At 59.5% G+C, this 16,153-nt stretch overlaps 1 protein-coding gene across 2 annotated transcripts; it reads right to left on the bottom strand.

Annotated features, from left to right (window-relative positions):
* Nucleotides 1–459: 459 nt before the first annotated feature.
* Nucleotides 460–16,153, bottom strand: CLTRN (collectrin, amino acid transport regulator). 2 transcript variants are annotated; one of them, XM_064152191.1, is made up of 6 exons: nt 16,087–16,153; nt 15,668–15,726; nt 10,895–10,980; nt 6,565–6,681; nt 4,526–4,720; nt 460–1,271 (listed from the first exon to the last, which is right to left on the bottom strand). In XM_064152191.1, the coding sequence occupies exons 1-6, from the start codon at nt 16,151–16,153 to the stop codon at nt 1,121–1,123; spliced, it is 675 nt and encodes a 224-aa protein (XP_064008261.1). In that variant the 3' UTR covers nt 460–1,120. The 2 variants fall into 2 exon arrangements, with proteins under 2 accessions (XP_064008261.1, XP_064008262.1); XM_064152192.1 differs by having other exon boundaries at nt 460–1,268.

The following is a 16,153-nucleotide window of genomic DNA, read 5'->3' as shown; positions in this document are numbered from 1 at the left end:
GTGCTTGGTGCCCTGTTCCTGCGGGTGAGCAGTCTGATGGAACCACCCTACCCGTGCCTCCAAACGTGCCAGTGGGGATGGGATGGCTGCTGGCCAGGCCCTGCCTGCAGCCACAGGGGCAGCTGCTGGGTGCCTGCAGGTACCAGCCTGCCTCACTGCGCCTCACACACACCAGCAACTCGCTGCTGCTGGGGCCCAGCCCTCCTGACAGCAGCCAGGACCCCACCACCGATTCAAGTGGGAATGCAGCTGGGGCACAGATGGCTTTCCTCAGGGACAATTTCCATGGCTGAGCTCTCTGCCATCCGACAGGATACTGAACATCAGCAAAGAGAAGTCGTTTCACAGAGGAGCTTTTGCCTGCTTGACAGCCAGCCCAGCCAGAGCTGAGCTGCCAGCAGCACCCAGGGCTGAGGCACTCCCACATCTGTGTCAGGGCAAAACAAGCACTGGACATGGTTAAATGATCACTACAAACTAACTGCCTGTCACAGGGCAGGCTCCAGCCCTTGTTCTGCCACACCTCCTCAGGGATTTTTTAATGGGTGCCAGCTGAGGTCTTCTCTTGTGCTTTGCTCCTCGACAGAAGCAGTGCCCTGGAGGTCTGGGGGTGCCACCAGCAGAAGGCTCCCCTGGGGCACATGAGTGCAAGGACATTCTTCTTGCCTTCAGGTTTGGCAGTCAGGAGCAGTGGCAGGGTAAGGTAGGCACAGGAGTCCTCCAAGCAGCCACAGACAGGGTAAGGTGGGCACAGGAGTCCTCCAAGCAGGCACAGACAGGGTAAGGTGGGCACAGGAGTCCTCCAAGCAGCCACAGACAGGGTAAGGTGGGCACAGGAGTCCTCCAAGCAGCCACAGACAGGGTAAGGTGGGCACAGGAGTCCTCCAAGCAGGCACAGACAGGGTAAGGTGGGCACAGGAGTCCTCCAAGCAGCCACAGACAGGGTAAGGTAGGCACAGGAGTCCTCCAAGCAGGCACAGACAGGGTAAGGTAGGCACAGGAGTCCTCCAAGCAGGCACAGACAGGGTAAGGTGGGCACAGGAGTCCTCCAAACAGCCAGAGACAGGGTAAGGTGGGCACAGGAGTCCTTCAGGCAGCCAGAAGGCAGCGGGGCAGCACCTCACAAGGGCGTGAAGCGCTCCTCGTCGCCGGCAAAGCCCCCGTTGAGGTGCCCCTTGCCCCCCAGCGCCTCGCAGGCGATGCCGTTCTCCAGCGCCGCTGCCGTGCCAGCCTTCTCCTCCGCCTCCGCCCGCCCGGGCTGCTGCGTCCTGCTGGAACAGGAGAGAAACTCTCTGCTTCTGATGCCCTGCAGCACTCCACCGGCAGCCACAGCCTGGCAGCTACGTGAAGGCATCAGCTGCTGCTGCTGGCGATAGACCCTGCACAGTGGGGAGCCCGCGGCCGGGAGCCTTGGTGTAGTGGCCTGAGCTGCGAGTGGGCACTCGGAAAACCCAGGGTCAGCATGTCCTGGGGCACAGCACAGAGGCACAGAATGGCAGGGACCCCCAGAGAGCAGCCAGCCCAGCCCCTACCAGGGCAGCAGCAGCCAGGGCAGGGCACACACAGCACAGCCAGGGGGGTTGCAGTGGCTGCAGAGAAGGAGATTCCACAGCCTCTCTGGGCAGCCTGCTCCAGGCCTCTGCCACCCTCACAGCCAAAAAGTTTCCCCTCCTCTTGCCCTGCCACCTCCTCTGCCCCAGCTTGCCCCCAGTGCCCCTTGTGCTGCCCTGGGCCAGCCCTGAGCAGAGCCTGCCTGCCTCCTGCCCACACTGCCCTGCACAGCTTGGGCACAGCACTGAGGGCAGCCCTCAGGCTGCTCTGCTGCCAGCTGCCAGCCCCAGCTGCCTCAGCCTGGCCCCACAGGAGATGTTCCCTGCCTGCAGAGCTCTGTGCCTCTGGGCTGGGCTCTCTCCACCACTGCCCTCAGCTCCTTCTTGGCCTGAGGGGCCCAGAACTGGACACAAGACTCTGATGTTCCTTCAGTTCCAGGTCTATTCTGACCCTGAGATCTCCCACCCACAGGTGAAGAACCTGCTGTACTTTGCTGCCTGCAGCATCAGCACTCGCAGAGGATAAGAAACTCAAAGGTCAGCTCCACTGCTTCTCCTGCCCCATCACCTATACTGTGAGCACCTGAGTCAGGCCAACCCTGGCAACTAACAGCAGCACAACTAAAAACATCACATTTCCTTCGGCAGGTTCTTGGCATTGCAGAGGTGCTAAAAGTAAACCCAGGGGGAGCAGTGGAAGCCTCTGCCCCTGGCTGCTCTGCATCCAGGCTGCGGGGGACAGGGCATGAAGGCAGGCACAAAGAAGCAGATTGAAGGGAAATGAGAGGAGGAAGAGATCTGTGGAACTCGTTGCCACAGGGATTCTGAGGAGCTAAACATTTCCGAGTCCAAGGAGAGGCTCAACAAGTGAGGGAGAGGGGAAACAAACATCCTGGGTCAGCAGTAGATGAAGGCCAGATCCAGCTCAGGAAGGTCCCAGCTGCACTGGGAGGGGAGCAGAGGCAAACACTGAGGGTGCTCACTCTGCACTCTTCACAAGGCAGATGGTTGTGACCTCTGCTAGAGATGGGCACTAGGGGTAGGGGCAGACTTCATCTCAGCAAAGCTGGGAGAGGATGGTCCTGCCCTGGGCATGCCCACATGTGGCACTGCAGAGGGAGGTGTCCGACTGCTGCAATGACAGGAGGGCAAATCAGACCCTGGGTCTGAGCCACCCCACTGCAGGCCTGGGGCTACAGTCAGACCACGGAATGATGGTAGGGGTTGGAAGAGACCCCTGAGGTCATCAAGTCAGCAACCCTCGCAGTGCCGTTGGTACAGCAGTGCCCAGGAGAGGGGAGCAGCTCTGTGGCCCAACCCTGTCCACACACACACAGCCCAGGACTTCGTACCAGAGCTGATCTGCAGTGGCCATAAGCATCACAACCTCCATGGCCTGGCACAGCTGCTCCTCACTGTTCCTCATCCTGCATTTTAGTGTTAAGAGTGCTGCTGGATGAGTCTTTCCTGGCACACAGAGGGACTTCTGCTGAGCTTCCCCCACTTCTGAAAGCTCAGCCACTGGGCAGGACCTCACCCAGCCCTGCCGACCCCTCTGTGAGTCCAGGAGTGGAAGGCAGTGGCCCAGTGCTCCTCTCCCTCTTCAATGCCTGATGCTCAGCTGGCAGGAGATGCATCTTTGTGGCACTACTCAGCTAGCAGGAGGAGCAGCGTTGTGGCATTGCTCAGCTGGCAGAAGCAGCTTTGTAAGCCATCAGAGCCTCCTACAGTGAGCAGAGGCTGCTCCACAGGAGCTCTGCATGCTGCAGGCAGTGCAGCCTGGACCTTGGCACGTTGGCAGTGCTGCCCAGGGGACAGCTCAGCAAGAGAATCTTTCTGTCAAAGGCATTAGGCAGGAGTCTAATCGACTGCTCAAGCTCCAGCACAGGCCATCCGAGTGCTTCCCTGCCTCCTGAGTCTGAAGAGCCTGGGGCAGCTGCTCTGGGCTTTGCCTGAGCTATTTCCCTGCTGCTCCAAAGGCCTGGGAAGACAAGTGTCAGATGCAGAAGTGTGTGTGTGGCCCTGAGGACACCAGATCTTAGAGGGGACCTCCAGGGAAGGTATGGAGGCCTCCTTGTAAGGGAGTGTAGAGACGGCACAAGGGGCAGCAGGTTCAGACTGAGAGAAGGTCAGTTTGGATTAGATATGAGGAGGAAATTCCTTAGAGTGAGGGTGCTGAGAGCCTGGCCCAGGCTGCCCAGGGAGGCTGTGGCTGCCTCCTTGCTGGGGGTGTTCTGGGCCAGGCTGGCTGAGGCCCTGAGCAGCTGAGTGTGGCTGAGAGGTGTCCCTGGGCATGGTGGGGAGGTTGGAGCAGAGGAGCTCTGAGCTCCCTGCCAGCCTGAGCCCTTCTGTGACTCTGTGCTCAAAGAGTGATAGCAGAAGTCTTTGTCCAGCCCTCATCTCTCCTTAGGTAGCCTCCAGGATCACATTTTATAGTCCCTGCTCCCTCAGGACACCTCAGCCTTACTAAGGCATCCCAGCCAGCTAAGATGTTAACCCTTCCCTTGGCAAAGGACACAGGGATCACATTTATCTGGGGAGGGGCAGGGAAGGGCAGCTCTCAGTTTCTTTGAGGTTGGTCTGGAAAGTGAAACCAGCCCAGGCTGTGCAGCCTGCAGAGGAGAAGGCTCCAGGCAGAGCTCAGAGCAGCCTGCCAGGAGCTGCAGGGACTGCAAGCAGGCTGCAGAGGGACTGTTGGCAAAGGCCTGCAGGGACAGGAGGAGGGCAATGGTTTGAGCTGAGAGCAGAGCAGCCTGAGCTTGGCTGTGAGGAACAAGTTGTGCAGCAGGAGGCTGCTGCCACACTGCAACAGGTTGCCCAGGGAGGGAGCTGGGCAGGGCTGTAAGCAGGCTGCTGTAGGGGAGGATGTCCCTGCTGAGTGCAGGGGCTGGGCTGGATGCCTTTTGGAGGTGCCTCCAGCCCAGCCCATCCCATGACTCTGTTCAGTTGCAGAGCAGGCACAGCCCAGTGCTTACCTCTTGCGCTGCCGAATCCCTCCCACGATGAGGAAGACAATTCCAGCCACGACCAGACAGAGGACAACCCCAAACACGATGAGCCAGACTGGCGTGGAGGGCTCCACGGGAGGTGAGAGGGTTGAAGTTATCTTGAGGAACTGCAGCGTTTTGTCACTCAGCAGGAAGGCACTGTTGATCCTGTGCCGGGTCAGCCTGCAGGGCAGCGCAGAGCACACCTTCAGCAGCTCTTGAGCAGGAATTTGAGGCGTCAGGAAGAGACAAAAGCATTTTCCTGCCTGTGCTGCAAGGCTCCAGCTGACCCAGCCTGGTGGTGGCGGGACCACAGAGAGCTTTGCTTTAACGCAGGGCTGGTGAGGAGGTCAGAGACCAGCAAGGACCCGCAGGGTTTGCAACGCTGCACTTGCACAGACCGATTGAGGGGGTGGGCTTGGAAGGGACCTCAAACCTTCCAACCCCCTGGCATGGGCAGGGACTCCTCCCACTAGAACAGGTCGCTCGAGGCCTCATCCAGCCCAGCCTTGGACACCTCCAGTGAGGTTGTGGAGCACAGAATCACCCAATGTGATCAAAGTGCAGTAAATGTTCCACCCAGGCTTTGCTTGAACACCTCCCTGGGCAGCCCATTCCAGTGCCAAGCACTCTCTCTGGCAACAACTTCCTAACAACATCCAGTCTGAGCCTGCCCTGGCACAGCTTGAGGCTGTGTCCCCTTGTTCTGTTGCTGGCTGCCTGGCAGCAGAGCCCAACCCCACTGGCTACAGCCTCCCTGCAGGCATCCAATTCCGCGGCCAGCAGGACACAGAAGAGACTTAACTAAATCGGCTTACGCTGCCGGGGGAGCAGCGCGGCGGAGCCCCGAGCCGCGTCCCAGCGCTGCGCGGCCGCTGCTGGCTGGCTGCGGGCGCTGTAATCCGCCCGCGGCTCAGCGCTCACCCCCGGACGCAGCCTGCCTCGGCAGCGCCCCGGCCCCGGCCCCGGCCCCGGCCCCGGCCCCGGCGGCAGCCCCGCGGCGCACACAGCACCCCGGTGGCTGCCTGCTGCTCTCAGCGGCTGCAGGGTGCGAGCCTGGCCGGAGAGCAAACCCGCCTGTGGCACAAGCGGCGCCCAGCCGGGATGCTGAGGGGCAGCCCGGAGAGCTGCTGGGAGAGGGCTGGCAGGGGAGGGACACAGCCAGCTCCTCTCTGAGGAGTTCAGGGCAGCTCTTCTCAGGGGAGGACTATGGACAAGGTCTTGGAATGACAGGACCAGAAGGAATGGGTTTGAACTGGCAGAGGGGAGACTGAAACTGGATGTTAGGAAAGGGTTCTTGAGAGTGAGGGTGGTGAGAGACTGGCACAGGTTGCCCAGGGAGGTTGTGGAGCAGCCTGCTCTAGTGGAGGATGTCCCTGCTGAGTGCAGGGGCTTGGGCTGGACGCCCTTTGGAGCTCCCTTCCAACCCAACCATTCTGTGGTTCTATGATCCAGATAAAACTGAGGTTCAAGCACACTGGAAGTGGAGTTGTGGTGCTCTGTGGAAGCTAAGGAAGTCCACATCTTGATGTGGCCAACTGAGCTGAAGAAATGCTTGCCCTAGGTCATGGAGTTGTGCCTGCTGAGCCCTGCAGTGCTAGGCTGAAGCTTGGACTTGACCTTAAAGATCTCTTCCAATCAAAACCATTCTGTAACTCTCTGATCCCTTCCAAAGGCGTAATCCCAAGCCTGTGGGACTGTTAAAAGCCCTCTGCTCCCATGCATGCAGGAGCACTGACCCCTTGGTACTTTAACTGCTAGGCTGTGGAGTCTCCTTCTCTGCAGCCACTGCAGCCCCCGCTGGCTGTGCTCCTGTGTGCCCTGCCCTAGGGGATGCTGCGTGGCAGGGGGTTGGGCTGGCTGCTCTCTGCAGCTCCCTCCCAGCCCCTGCCGTTTGTGACTGCGGTTCGTTGAGTGAGGTGACCCCTGAGGAGGCACAGCTCTCACTGCCACAAGGCAGCAGGCATCCCCTCTCAGCCAGCAGGCGAGGAGAGGCTGCAGAGGGGCTGCAGAAGCAGTGACTGTACCTGATGGCTGCCTCCACCTCCCTGCCAGGGACAGTGGTGAGGTTCTGGGAGGGCTCTGTGACCACGAACCAGAAGGACACTCGGCCTGTCACGTTGCACAGCAGCACGTTGGAGATCCTGCAGAGAGCAAGCAAAGAGCAGCACTGGGAGAGCACAGAAGGAACTGGCAAAAAACCCAAGCAGATTTTCTTAAAGTACTGCTTCCAGCCACAGGGCAGAACCCTCACCTCAGAGCAGGGAGCAAGGGGTGCTGAAGGAAGGCCACGGAGGGTGGGGAAGGCAGTGGAGAGCTGGGAATTGCGGCAGGAAGCAGGCATGGGAGACTGCCCAGCTGTGAGCAGAGCCCTTGCACAGGACACACTGGCTGGAGGGAAGAGCAGGGGAACTGATGCCATTCTGTTGGGCATCTGCTCACAGGCTCAGGCACAGAGCGGAGGCAACAGGCTGAGAGCAGACTTTCTCCTGGCACTGGCCTGTGGCCTTTGCCTGCTGCTGTGGCCAAGACCTGCCTCTTTCCAAAGAAGATTGCTCAGCTTTCTGTGACATCAGGAGTGGCAGGGCCCAAGCACACAGCTCCTCCTGGCACAGGCTGCAAGGCTCTGAAGTGCCTCTAGAAGGCCTTTTCTCAGTTCCTCACCGATGTATTTTCCATCACTACTACCAGTAAAGGCTGCAGCCATTGCTCATGCAGAGCCAGAGGCAGCTGTGCACTGCGCAAGAGAGGGGGTTCTGCCCCTGGACTCTGCTCAGACCTCACCTCCAACCCTGTCTCCAGTGCTGCTGGCCCCAGCAGGAGGAGGACACAGAGCTGCTGGAGGGAGGCCAGAGGAGGCCACAAAGATGCTGCCAGGGCTGCAGCAGCTCTGCTGTGAGCACAGGCTGAGGGAGCTGGGGGGGTGCAGCCTGCAGAGGAGAAGGCTCCAGGGGCAGCTCAGAGCTGCTGCCAAGAGCTGAAGGAATCCTGCAGGAAGGCTGCAGAGGGACTGTTCAGAAGGGCTTGGAGTGATAGGATGAGAGGCAGAGGTTTGCAGCTGGCGCAGGGCAGAGTTAGGTTGGGCATCAGGAGGGAGTTCTGCACAGTGAGAGTGGTGAAATCCTGGCCCAGGCTGCCCAGGGCTGTGCTTGAGGCTCTGTCCCTGGAGACATTCAAGCTCAGCCTGGATGTGTCCCTGTGCAGCCTGCTGCAGCTGGAGGCAGGATGCTCTGTGAAGTGGCTGTGTGACAAACCCCTGGCTTCAGGCAGCACCGAACTCTGTTGTGCCATTGCCACCTGCTGGGTGACTACAAACATCTGCTGCAGTGGCCTGGGGAGCAGGAAGCTGGGGCAGGAATTGCTGAGGGATTTGTGAACTCCATCCAGAGAGGCTGTCGAGTCTCCTTCTCTGCATCCATTGCAACCTCTCCTGGCTGTGTTGCTGTGTGCCCTGCCCTGAGTGCTGCTGTTCTGTCAGTGTGGATTCTGGAGCCCCCAGCAGAAGCAGCACATGGAAGGGTTGGAGGCAGTGCAGAGGAGGACACCAAGATGCTGAGAGGGCTGCAGCAGCTCTGCTCTGAGGCCAGGCTGAGAGAGTTGGGGCTGTGCAGCCTGGAGAGGAGAAGGCTTGGGGGAGAGCTTGGAGTGGCCTTGCAGGGTCTGAAGGGGGCTGCAGGAGGGCTGGGGAGGGACTATTGACAAGGTCTGGGAAGGAGAGGAGGAGGAGGAGGAATGGGTTTGAAGTGGCAGAGGGGAGATTGGAACTGGATGTTAGGAAAGGGTTCTTGAGAGTGAGGGTGGTGAGAGACTGGCACAGGTTGAGGGTGGTGAGAGACTGGCACAGGTTGCCCAGGGAGGTGTTCAAGGCCAGGTTGGATGTAGCCTTGAGTGACCTGTTCTAGATGGAGGTGTCCCTGCCTATGGCACATGGGGGTCGGAACTGGATGATCCTTGAGGTCCCTTCCAGCCCTGCCAGTTCCATGATTCTGTGATTGCGTCTCTCTCCCTCTGAAACAAGCAGGACTGGCTCCACAGGGTACAAGGCTTACACTGGCATAAGGACTCTGCCTTCCTTTCTGTGCCCTGCTGGGTCTAAAATCCAATTAAAGGCATCCAAAGCTTGGCTGCACTGCTGCTACTTTTCATCAGCAGAGCCTGAAAGCTGTAAATCCTTCCAGGCTCCCAAGAGAGTAATGCTGCTCACGAGGAGCTCAGCACCAAAGCCAAGTGGCTGAGCCAGAAGCAGGGTGGCAATCTCCCTGCAGCAGGTTAAGCTCTTTGCTTGCCTCTGTGCTGCCTGCACAGGTTTGATTCACAGCCTGCAGAGCATCACTTCCTGAAGGGAGGCTGTAGCCAGGTGGGGTTGGGCTCTACTGCCAGGCAGCCAGCAACAGAACAAGGGGACACAGCCTCAAGCTGTGCCAGGGCAGGTTGAAGCTGGATGTTAGGAGGAAGTTCTTCCTAGAGTGATTGGCATTGGAACTGGGCAGCCCAGGCAGCTGTGCCCTGGCTCTGCCAGGGCAGTCTGTGATGCTCTGTGGCTGTTCCAGGGCAAAGTCTGTGATGCTGTGCAGGCTGTGTCAGAGCAGAGTCTGTGATCACAGAATCAAGCAGGTTGGCAGAGAGCTTCAAGCTCCTCCAGCCCAACCTATCCCCCAGCCCTATCCAGTCACCCAGACCATGGCACTAAGTGCCCCAGCCAGGCTTGGCTGCAACACCTCCTGGCACGACAACACCACCACCTCCCTGGGCAGCCTGTGCCAGTCTCTCACTGCCCTCACTCTAAGGAATTTCTTCCTCCTCTCCAATCTCAATCTGCCCTTCTCCAGCTCCAATCCATTCCCTCTCATCCTGCCACTCCCAGCCCCTCTCCAAAGTCCCTTCCCAGCTCTCCTGCAGCCCCTTCAGGCACTGCCAGGCTGCTCTGAGGTCTCCTTGCAGCCTTCTCTTCTCCAGGCTGAGCAGCCCCAACTCTCCCAGCCTGTCCCTACAGGGGAGCTTCTGCAGCCCTCTGAGCATCTCCATGGCCTCCTCTGGCCCCTCTCCAGCAGCTCCATGTCCCTCTTCTGCTGGGGGGAGCCCAGAGCTGTAGGCAGTGCTGCAGGTGAGGGCTGAGCAGAGCAGAGTTTAGATGTAACAAAAGATCTTGTTTGGGGGTAAGAAAAAGCTGCCTGCAGTGGCTGTTAGCTTGTGGGAGAACCACAGCCCCCAGGAGCTGTCTCCAGCTCTCCCACGAGCATCAGCCAGGCCTCCTCCAGCCCAGTGCTGTGCAGCTGCTCCTGCAGAGGAAGGTTCTCTTCTTCCCTGTTGTGCACAGCAGCAGTGGCATCACCTCGACAGAAGAGCTTCGACCCCAGCAGCTTATTTTGTTCTGAATGGCCAGAAGAAGCTTCCCAGCAGCACAGCCTGGGGGGGATGAGCAGTGTTGGTGATCTGTTGTTCTGCTCACTTCAGGAGGAGAACTGCAGCTGCTTGTGTCTGCCAAGGAGGGGAGGATGTACAAGAGTGGATTCTATTACTGCAGGGAAAGCAACTGTGCTGACATTCCTTCTACTCTAAAGATTAACCACCCCTGGCCCACCAGAGATGCCCTTGGCTTGAAACGGGTCACAGACTGGAGCACAGTTCCTGGCCCAGCCTGCAGAGGATGATTCTGTACCACTGGGAGAGCAAAGGTTGGCTTGGGAAGCTCCCGGCTGTGTGCAGGGAGGATGGCACTGCAGGGGCATTGTGCAGCAGGAAATACAGGGGGGTCTCCTCTGGAAGAGAGCTGCTGCTCCTATCTGTGTGCAGTGACTGAGCAGTGCCATGGCCTGGGCCTGTCTGCCTTGCACACAGCCCTGCAAGGAGAGAGCTGCTGCTCCTATCTGTGTGTGCAGTGGCTGAGCAGTGCCATGGCCAGGGCCTGTCTGCCCCTGAGCCCTGCAGCTGTCAAGCCTGGCCCAGCAGCCATTAAAGCTGAGTTTGGCTGAAGTGCAAGAGCTGGAGCTGCCATGTGCAGCACTGCCTGCTGTGAGCCATGTGGCTCACTGCGGCTCGCTGCGGCTCACTGTGACTCCCTGTGGCTCACTGCGTCTCACTGTGGCTCAGTGTAGCTCACTGTGGCTCAGTGTAGCTCAGTGTGGCTCAGTGTGGCTCAGTGTGGCTCGCTGCGGCTCACTGCGGCTCGGTGTGGCTCACTGTGGCTCACTGTGGTTGGCTGCGGCTCACTGCGGCTGGCTGAGGCTCACTGCTCACGCAGAGCCAACAGCAGCAGTGCTCTCCAACTCCTGCCCTCGAGAGCCTGACCAAAGGCGGCTTCGGCTCTGTGGAAGGGTGGCAGAGCAGTGGCGGAGGCCAAGGGGAGCAGAGGCTTACTGAGTCGTGCTCTTGCTGGAGTATCTTCTCATGGCAAACGCCACCATGGCTCGGAAGAGGTACTCCTCGTGGGCATCCCAGGCATACTGCAAAGCGAGGGGGGAGAGCGTCAGCCCCAGTGTCCGCAGCGCAGAGGGAAAGGCATCGCGCACCGTGCGAGCGGGGAAGGGAGCTGCGGTGGCCTGGCGCTCCCTGCCCCCAGACTAGGCTGGGCCCTCTGGAAATGGGCGCAGTGTTGTGCTTACAGCTGGGCACGGCAGGCAAGCAGGTGGTGACAACAGACCATTAAAAAGTAACACAGAAGCACAGCAGCCCTCCCAGGAACCAGAGTCTCCAGGGGGGCTCCCAACCACCCTCCCACCTTCTCCCACCCCAGACTTTGCCTTACACTCAAGGTAGTTTGGAGGGTCAGCCAGGGGGGTTAGGAAGCAGAGGGATTAGTCAGGCAGGTTAGAGAGAGAAGTGCAGCCTAAAAAGCCCAGAGAGAGACTCTGTTATCTGTGCTTGTGTTCTTGTTCTCACCCATCTCAGCGAGCCTCTGAGTGCAGCAGGCACCACCACTGGTTCCTTTCCACAGCCTAGCATCTAATTCTCCTCACCAAAACACCCCAGCTAGGCTCAAACCAGCACATGAGCGAGTGCTGTGCTGAACCCCTGCCCACCCCTGGCGAGCAGAAAGGACTCTGGCAGCTGTTCTGTAGTGCAGGGCATGCTTCAGACTGCAGTGTTCCCAAAAGCTGGTCACAGGCAGGCCTGGAGCTCTCCCCACACAGCTGCACCCACATTCTCACCTCCTGTGCTGCCAGATGGCTTCTCTGGGCTGCCCTGGGCTTGCAGCTGCAGGTGCAGCTCTCATCAGCTGCAACAACTGCACCTACTGCACTTCTGCAACAAAGCCACGACTGAGGCAGCCTGGAGCCAGAGAATCGCAACAGCACAGGCCACAGAGACACAGAAGGGCTCAGGCTGGCAGGGAGCTCAGAGCTCCTCTGCTCCAAGCTCCCCACCGTGCCCAGGGACACCTCTCAGCCACACTCAGCTGCTCAGGGCCTCCTCCAGCCTGGCCCAGAACACCCCCAGCAAGGAGGCAGCCACAGCCTCCCTGGGCAGCCTGGGCCAGGCTCTCAGGTTTCAGGTTTCATAAATAAGGCAGAGGAACAAAAAAAGTCATCTCAGAAGAGGGGAAGAAACACTGCCATGAGGAGCTCCAGCCCAGGCAGCTGCAAGAAGTGGGGCAGAAGAGCACCAGAGAAAGCTCAGCAGAAACCAGGGGGCTGCTCAAGTGGGGAGAAGATGCTGCAGACCACCTCCTGGGCAGGTGGGCAAGCAGCCCCAAGGACACAGTGATCAAATGGGAGACAGGGATGAAGCTGACTGCAGGCTCCATGAGAACAAGAATGTCTCTGCCTGACCACGAGCAGAAGTAGGTATGGGGGAGACAGCACCCTGAGGAGGAGGGCAGGGCTGTCTTTAAGCTACTAAACTGTATGGCCTCAGCAGAGGTGGGCATGGATTGCCAGAAGGCAAGTTCTGATCTCCACCCAGGTGGCCAGGTGCAGAGAAACCTGAACTGCTTCTGTCCCTGTGCTCCTGGGCAGTGCAGCTGTGACAGGCTTGGACTGGGTGAGCTCTGGAGCTCCCTTCCACCCCAACCCACTCTGCACCTTGTGCTGCTGTGGAGGGAGTGCATCTGCAGCCCCCTCTGAGCCGCAGCTCTGCTCCCAAGCAAACCCTGCTGATGGCAGCACAGCCGTTAGTGCTCAGCTCCTCTGCTCCACGAAGGAACAGCAGCTGCACCTGCCAAGCTTTGCATGTTAGAGAGAAGCAGAACTAGAACCAGGTGACTGTCAAAGGCAGCCTTAGGAGCCTCTTGGTGCAAGGTGGGGCTGGTGAGGCAGTGGGGCAGAGCCCCTGGGCACGGGCTGCTGGTGGGGTGAGTGCTGTGGGAGCACCACGGAAGACAGAGATTGAGCTTGCAGAACAAGACCACCGTGTTACAGGATTGCCCTGCTCAGCATGATCGGATCTAAGTGCTGGGCTGGCCTTGAGCGGCAGGGGCTGGGCCCCTTCCCTCCTGCGTGCTCCCAGCCAGCTGCTCAGCCTGCAGCGTGGCGGCAGACACACGGACACGCTTCTGGCTCCCGCTGGGTGCTGAGGTGCCAGTGCACGTCAGCCTTTCTCCCCTGCATCCTCCGGCAGGCTGAGCCAGGAGCGCACCTTCCCCTCCCGCCGGCCGCAGCCCCGCAGCTGGCAGCGCTCCGACTCGTGGCGGCAGGCGCAGGCTCCTCGGTGCACAGCACTTGGGCTCACTCCGCAGCTGTCTCTGCTCCCTAGGCGTTAACCCTCGGGCACTCTGCTCATTCTATGGGCAGGAAGCAACCAGTGACCGGCAGCTCCCCAGGAGCCACTCGCGAAGTGGAGACCATCCTCGGAGACTCCTTCTTCCCATCAGGGCTTACAGGCACCAGGCTCCCTCCCAGCCCTCAGCCAACGATGTCTCTGTCAAGTACCACCCTGCTGTGCAAACAAAACGCTGGCAGCAGCCACTGGCACTATCTGGGCTGCTGTCCTGTGCTGAGCTCTGTGCAAACACTCTGCATGGCACTGCCTGCCTCCAGCTCCTGCCTGCCCTGGGCACAAAGCAGAAAGTGGTGTCCTGCCCCTGGCAGCCTCACTCAGAGCAGTCAGCATGCACCACACCGGGGGGACAACTACACTGAGCTGCTTCCTGTGCTCCTCAGCGCACACTGCAGTTATCCTGCAGTCCCACAGCATCAGGGCCTGAGTGCTGCCAGCAGGGCAGGAGAGGGGATTCTGCCATAATCTGGAGGGGAGCTCAGAGCTCCTCTACTGCAACCTCCCCACCGTGCCCAGGGACACCTTTCAGCCACACTCAGCTGCTCAGGGCCTCAGCCAGCCTGGCCCAGAACACCCCCAGCAAGGAGGCAGCCACAGCCTCTCTGGGCAGCCTGGGCCAGGCTCTCAGCACCCTCACACTCAACAGCTTCTTGCTCAGCTTCACTCTCCCCCTGCTCTGCCTCAGCTCCAAACCATTGCCCTTGGCCTGCCTGCAGATCCCCTCAGCACAAGTCCCTCTGCAGCCTTCCTGCAGGCTGCCTTCAGCTCTTGGCAGCAGCTCTGAGCTGCCCCTGGAGCCTTCTGCTCTGCAGGCTGCACCCCCCCAGCTGCCTCAGCCTGTGCTCACAGCAGAGCTGCTCCAGCCCTGGCAGCACCTTTGTGGCCTCCTCTGGCCTTACTCCAGCAGCTCTGTGTCCTCCTGCTGCTAGGGACAGCAGCACTGGAGACAGGGCTGGAGGTGAGGTCTGAGCAGAGCAGAGTCCAGGGGCAGAATCCCCTCTCTTGACCACCTTCCCTGTTTGTCTGGCTTATGAAGCCACCAGAGGAGCTGGGTTCCTGCCAGGGTTAGAGCCCTTGGTAAGTCAGGGTCATTTTAGAAGGGCTGCTCCAGGGACAGGAGGCTGCCTCACCCCCAGCTCTTCAAACACAAGCCTGCTGCCTGCAGTTTCCCTGTCAGACACCAGACTTCCAGGAGAGATCACCAAAGTACTTCAGATAGAGTTTTGTGCCCAGCCCACAGCCACACCGCTGATGTGCTCCCAGCTGCTACCTCCCAGGCTCTGCCACCTTCCAGCGCAGGCCAGGAGGGAGCACTCACTGCTCTCCCAGCCCAGGCTCTGGCTGCTCACACAGAGCTGCTTCACCGGGGCCAAGGACGTGGATTAAGCCGAAGCCTTTCGCTCCTCATGAGACCTGCCTGTGCACCACAGGCAGAGAAGAAAGGCCAACACCCAAATGCCTCCTTCAGCAGGGAGCTGAGATACACCTGAATGCTCTCTCCAGACCTGCCTGCCTGAGAGCCTGACCTCAAGTCCCCTTTCATAGAGCCCCAACAAGCTGTCCCTGCCTGGCTTCCCTTTGCAGCCAGCACTCTCCAGCAGAAATGCCTTGCCCAGAACAGGAACCTGGATTTGTGCAGCACTTCTCATGCATCTCTGGGAGGGGAAACAAAAGCTTGGAGGGAAAATTCTGCTTCTGGTAAGGCAGGCTTTGGAATTCTCTGCCAGGAGCCCAGCTGGAGGAGCAGACCAAGCACATGGAAGGATGTTCTGGGCTCCTCCATTGCAGAGAGATGTTGAGGTGCTGGAGGGTGTCCAGAGAAGGGCAGCAAGGCTGGGGAGGGGCCTGGAGCACAGCCCTGTGAGGAGAGGCTGAGGGAGCTGGAGGGGTGCAGCCTGCAGCAGAGGAGGCTCAGGGCAGAGCTCATTGCTGTCTGCAGCTGCCTGCAGGGAGGCTGTAGCCAGGTGGGGTTGGGCTCTGCTGCCAGGCAGCCAGCAGCAGAAGAAGGGGACAGAGGCTGAAGCTGTGCCAGGGCAGGTCTGGGCTGGATGTTGTGAGGAGGTTGTTGTCAGAGAGAGTGATTGGCACTGGAATGGGCTGCCCAGGGAGGTAGTGGAGTGGCCGTGGCTGGAGGTGTTGCAGCCAAGCCTGGCTGGGGCACTTAGTGCCATGGTCTGGTTGGTTGGGCAGGGCTGGGGGCTAGGCTGGGCTGGGGGAGCTTGGAGCTCTCTGCCAGCCTGCTTGGTTCTGATTCTCTGATTCTATGTGGCTGCCTGGATCATGACCTGGGCAAGCTACTCCAACTGACACTTCACAACTAACTGCCTGTGCTGTCTTCAGAAGGGTCACAGCCCCTGCTCTCCGCGGGCAGCTGCTGGGCAGGGCAGGGCAGGGCAGGGAAGCTGTTGTACTTACTGCATTCTCTCCCAACGCTGTCTTGATGCTGAGCCGCACCTTGAATGCATTCTGTGCATCTGGCACCAAGAGAGGAGAGCAGCACATCAGTGACAGACAGCCAAGAGGGCTTGAATGCCTTCACCCCTCTCATTATTTCACAGGTGGGTCTTGAAAGATTCCCTTTTAAGGAGAATCTTTTCTCCTTAAAGGAGTAAAGGAGAACAGAGGTTGCTAGCAAGGGAAAAGCTGCAGGTCTGGTGAGGTTCCTCAGGAGCTGTGTAAAGGAGCCCAACTTCTGCGGTTTGCTATCCCATCAAAGAAGCTTCAGTGCTCAGACTGGAGCCAATCAGTTACAACAAAAGCCTGAGAAGCTCTGGAGGCATCAGCCCATAGCTACAGTTAGCTGGGGAGGGATGGGGACCGGCTCCAAAACTTACCTGGCTTGCAGAGCTCAGCATGAGCAGAGGCAATTACAGAGACAGTGAGCAGCACAGCCCATAACAT

Source organism: Pogoniulus pusillus, chromosome 12, assembly GCF_015220805.1.
Source record: "Pogoniulus pusillus isolate bPogPus1 chromosome 12, bPogPus1.pri, whole genome shotgun sequence".
Taxonomy (NCBI): Eukaryota; Metazoa; Chordata; class Aves; order Piciformes; family Lybiidae; genus Pogoniulus; species Pogoniulus pusillus.
This window is presented reverse-complemented; position numbering and strand designations above follow the sequence as displayed.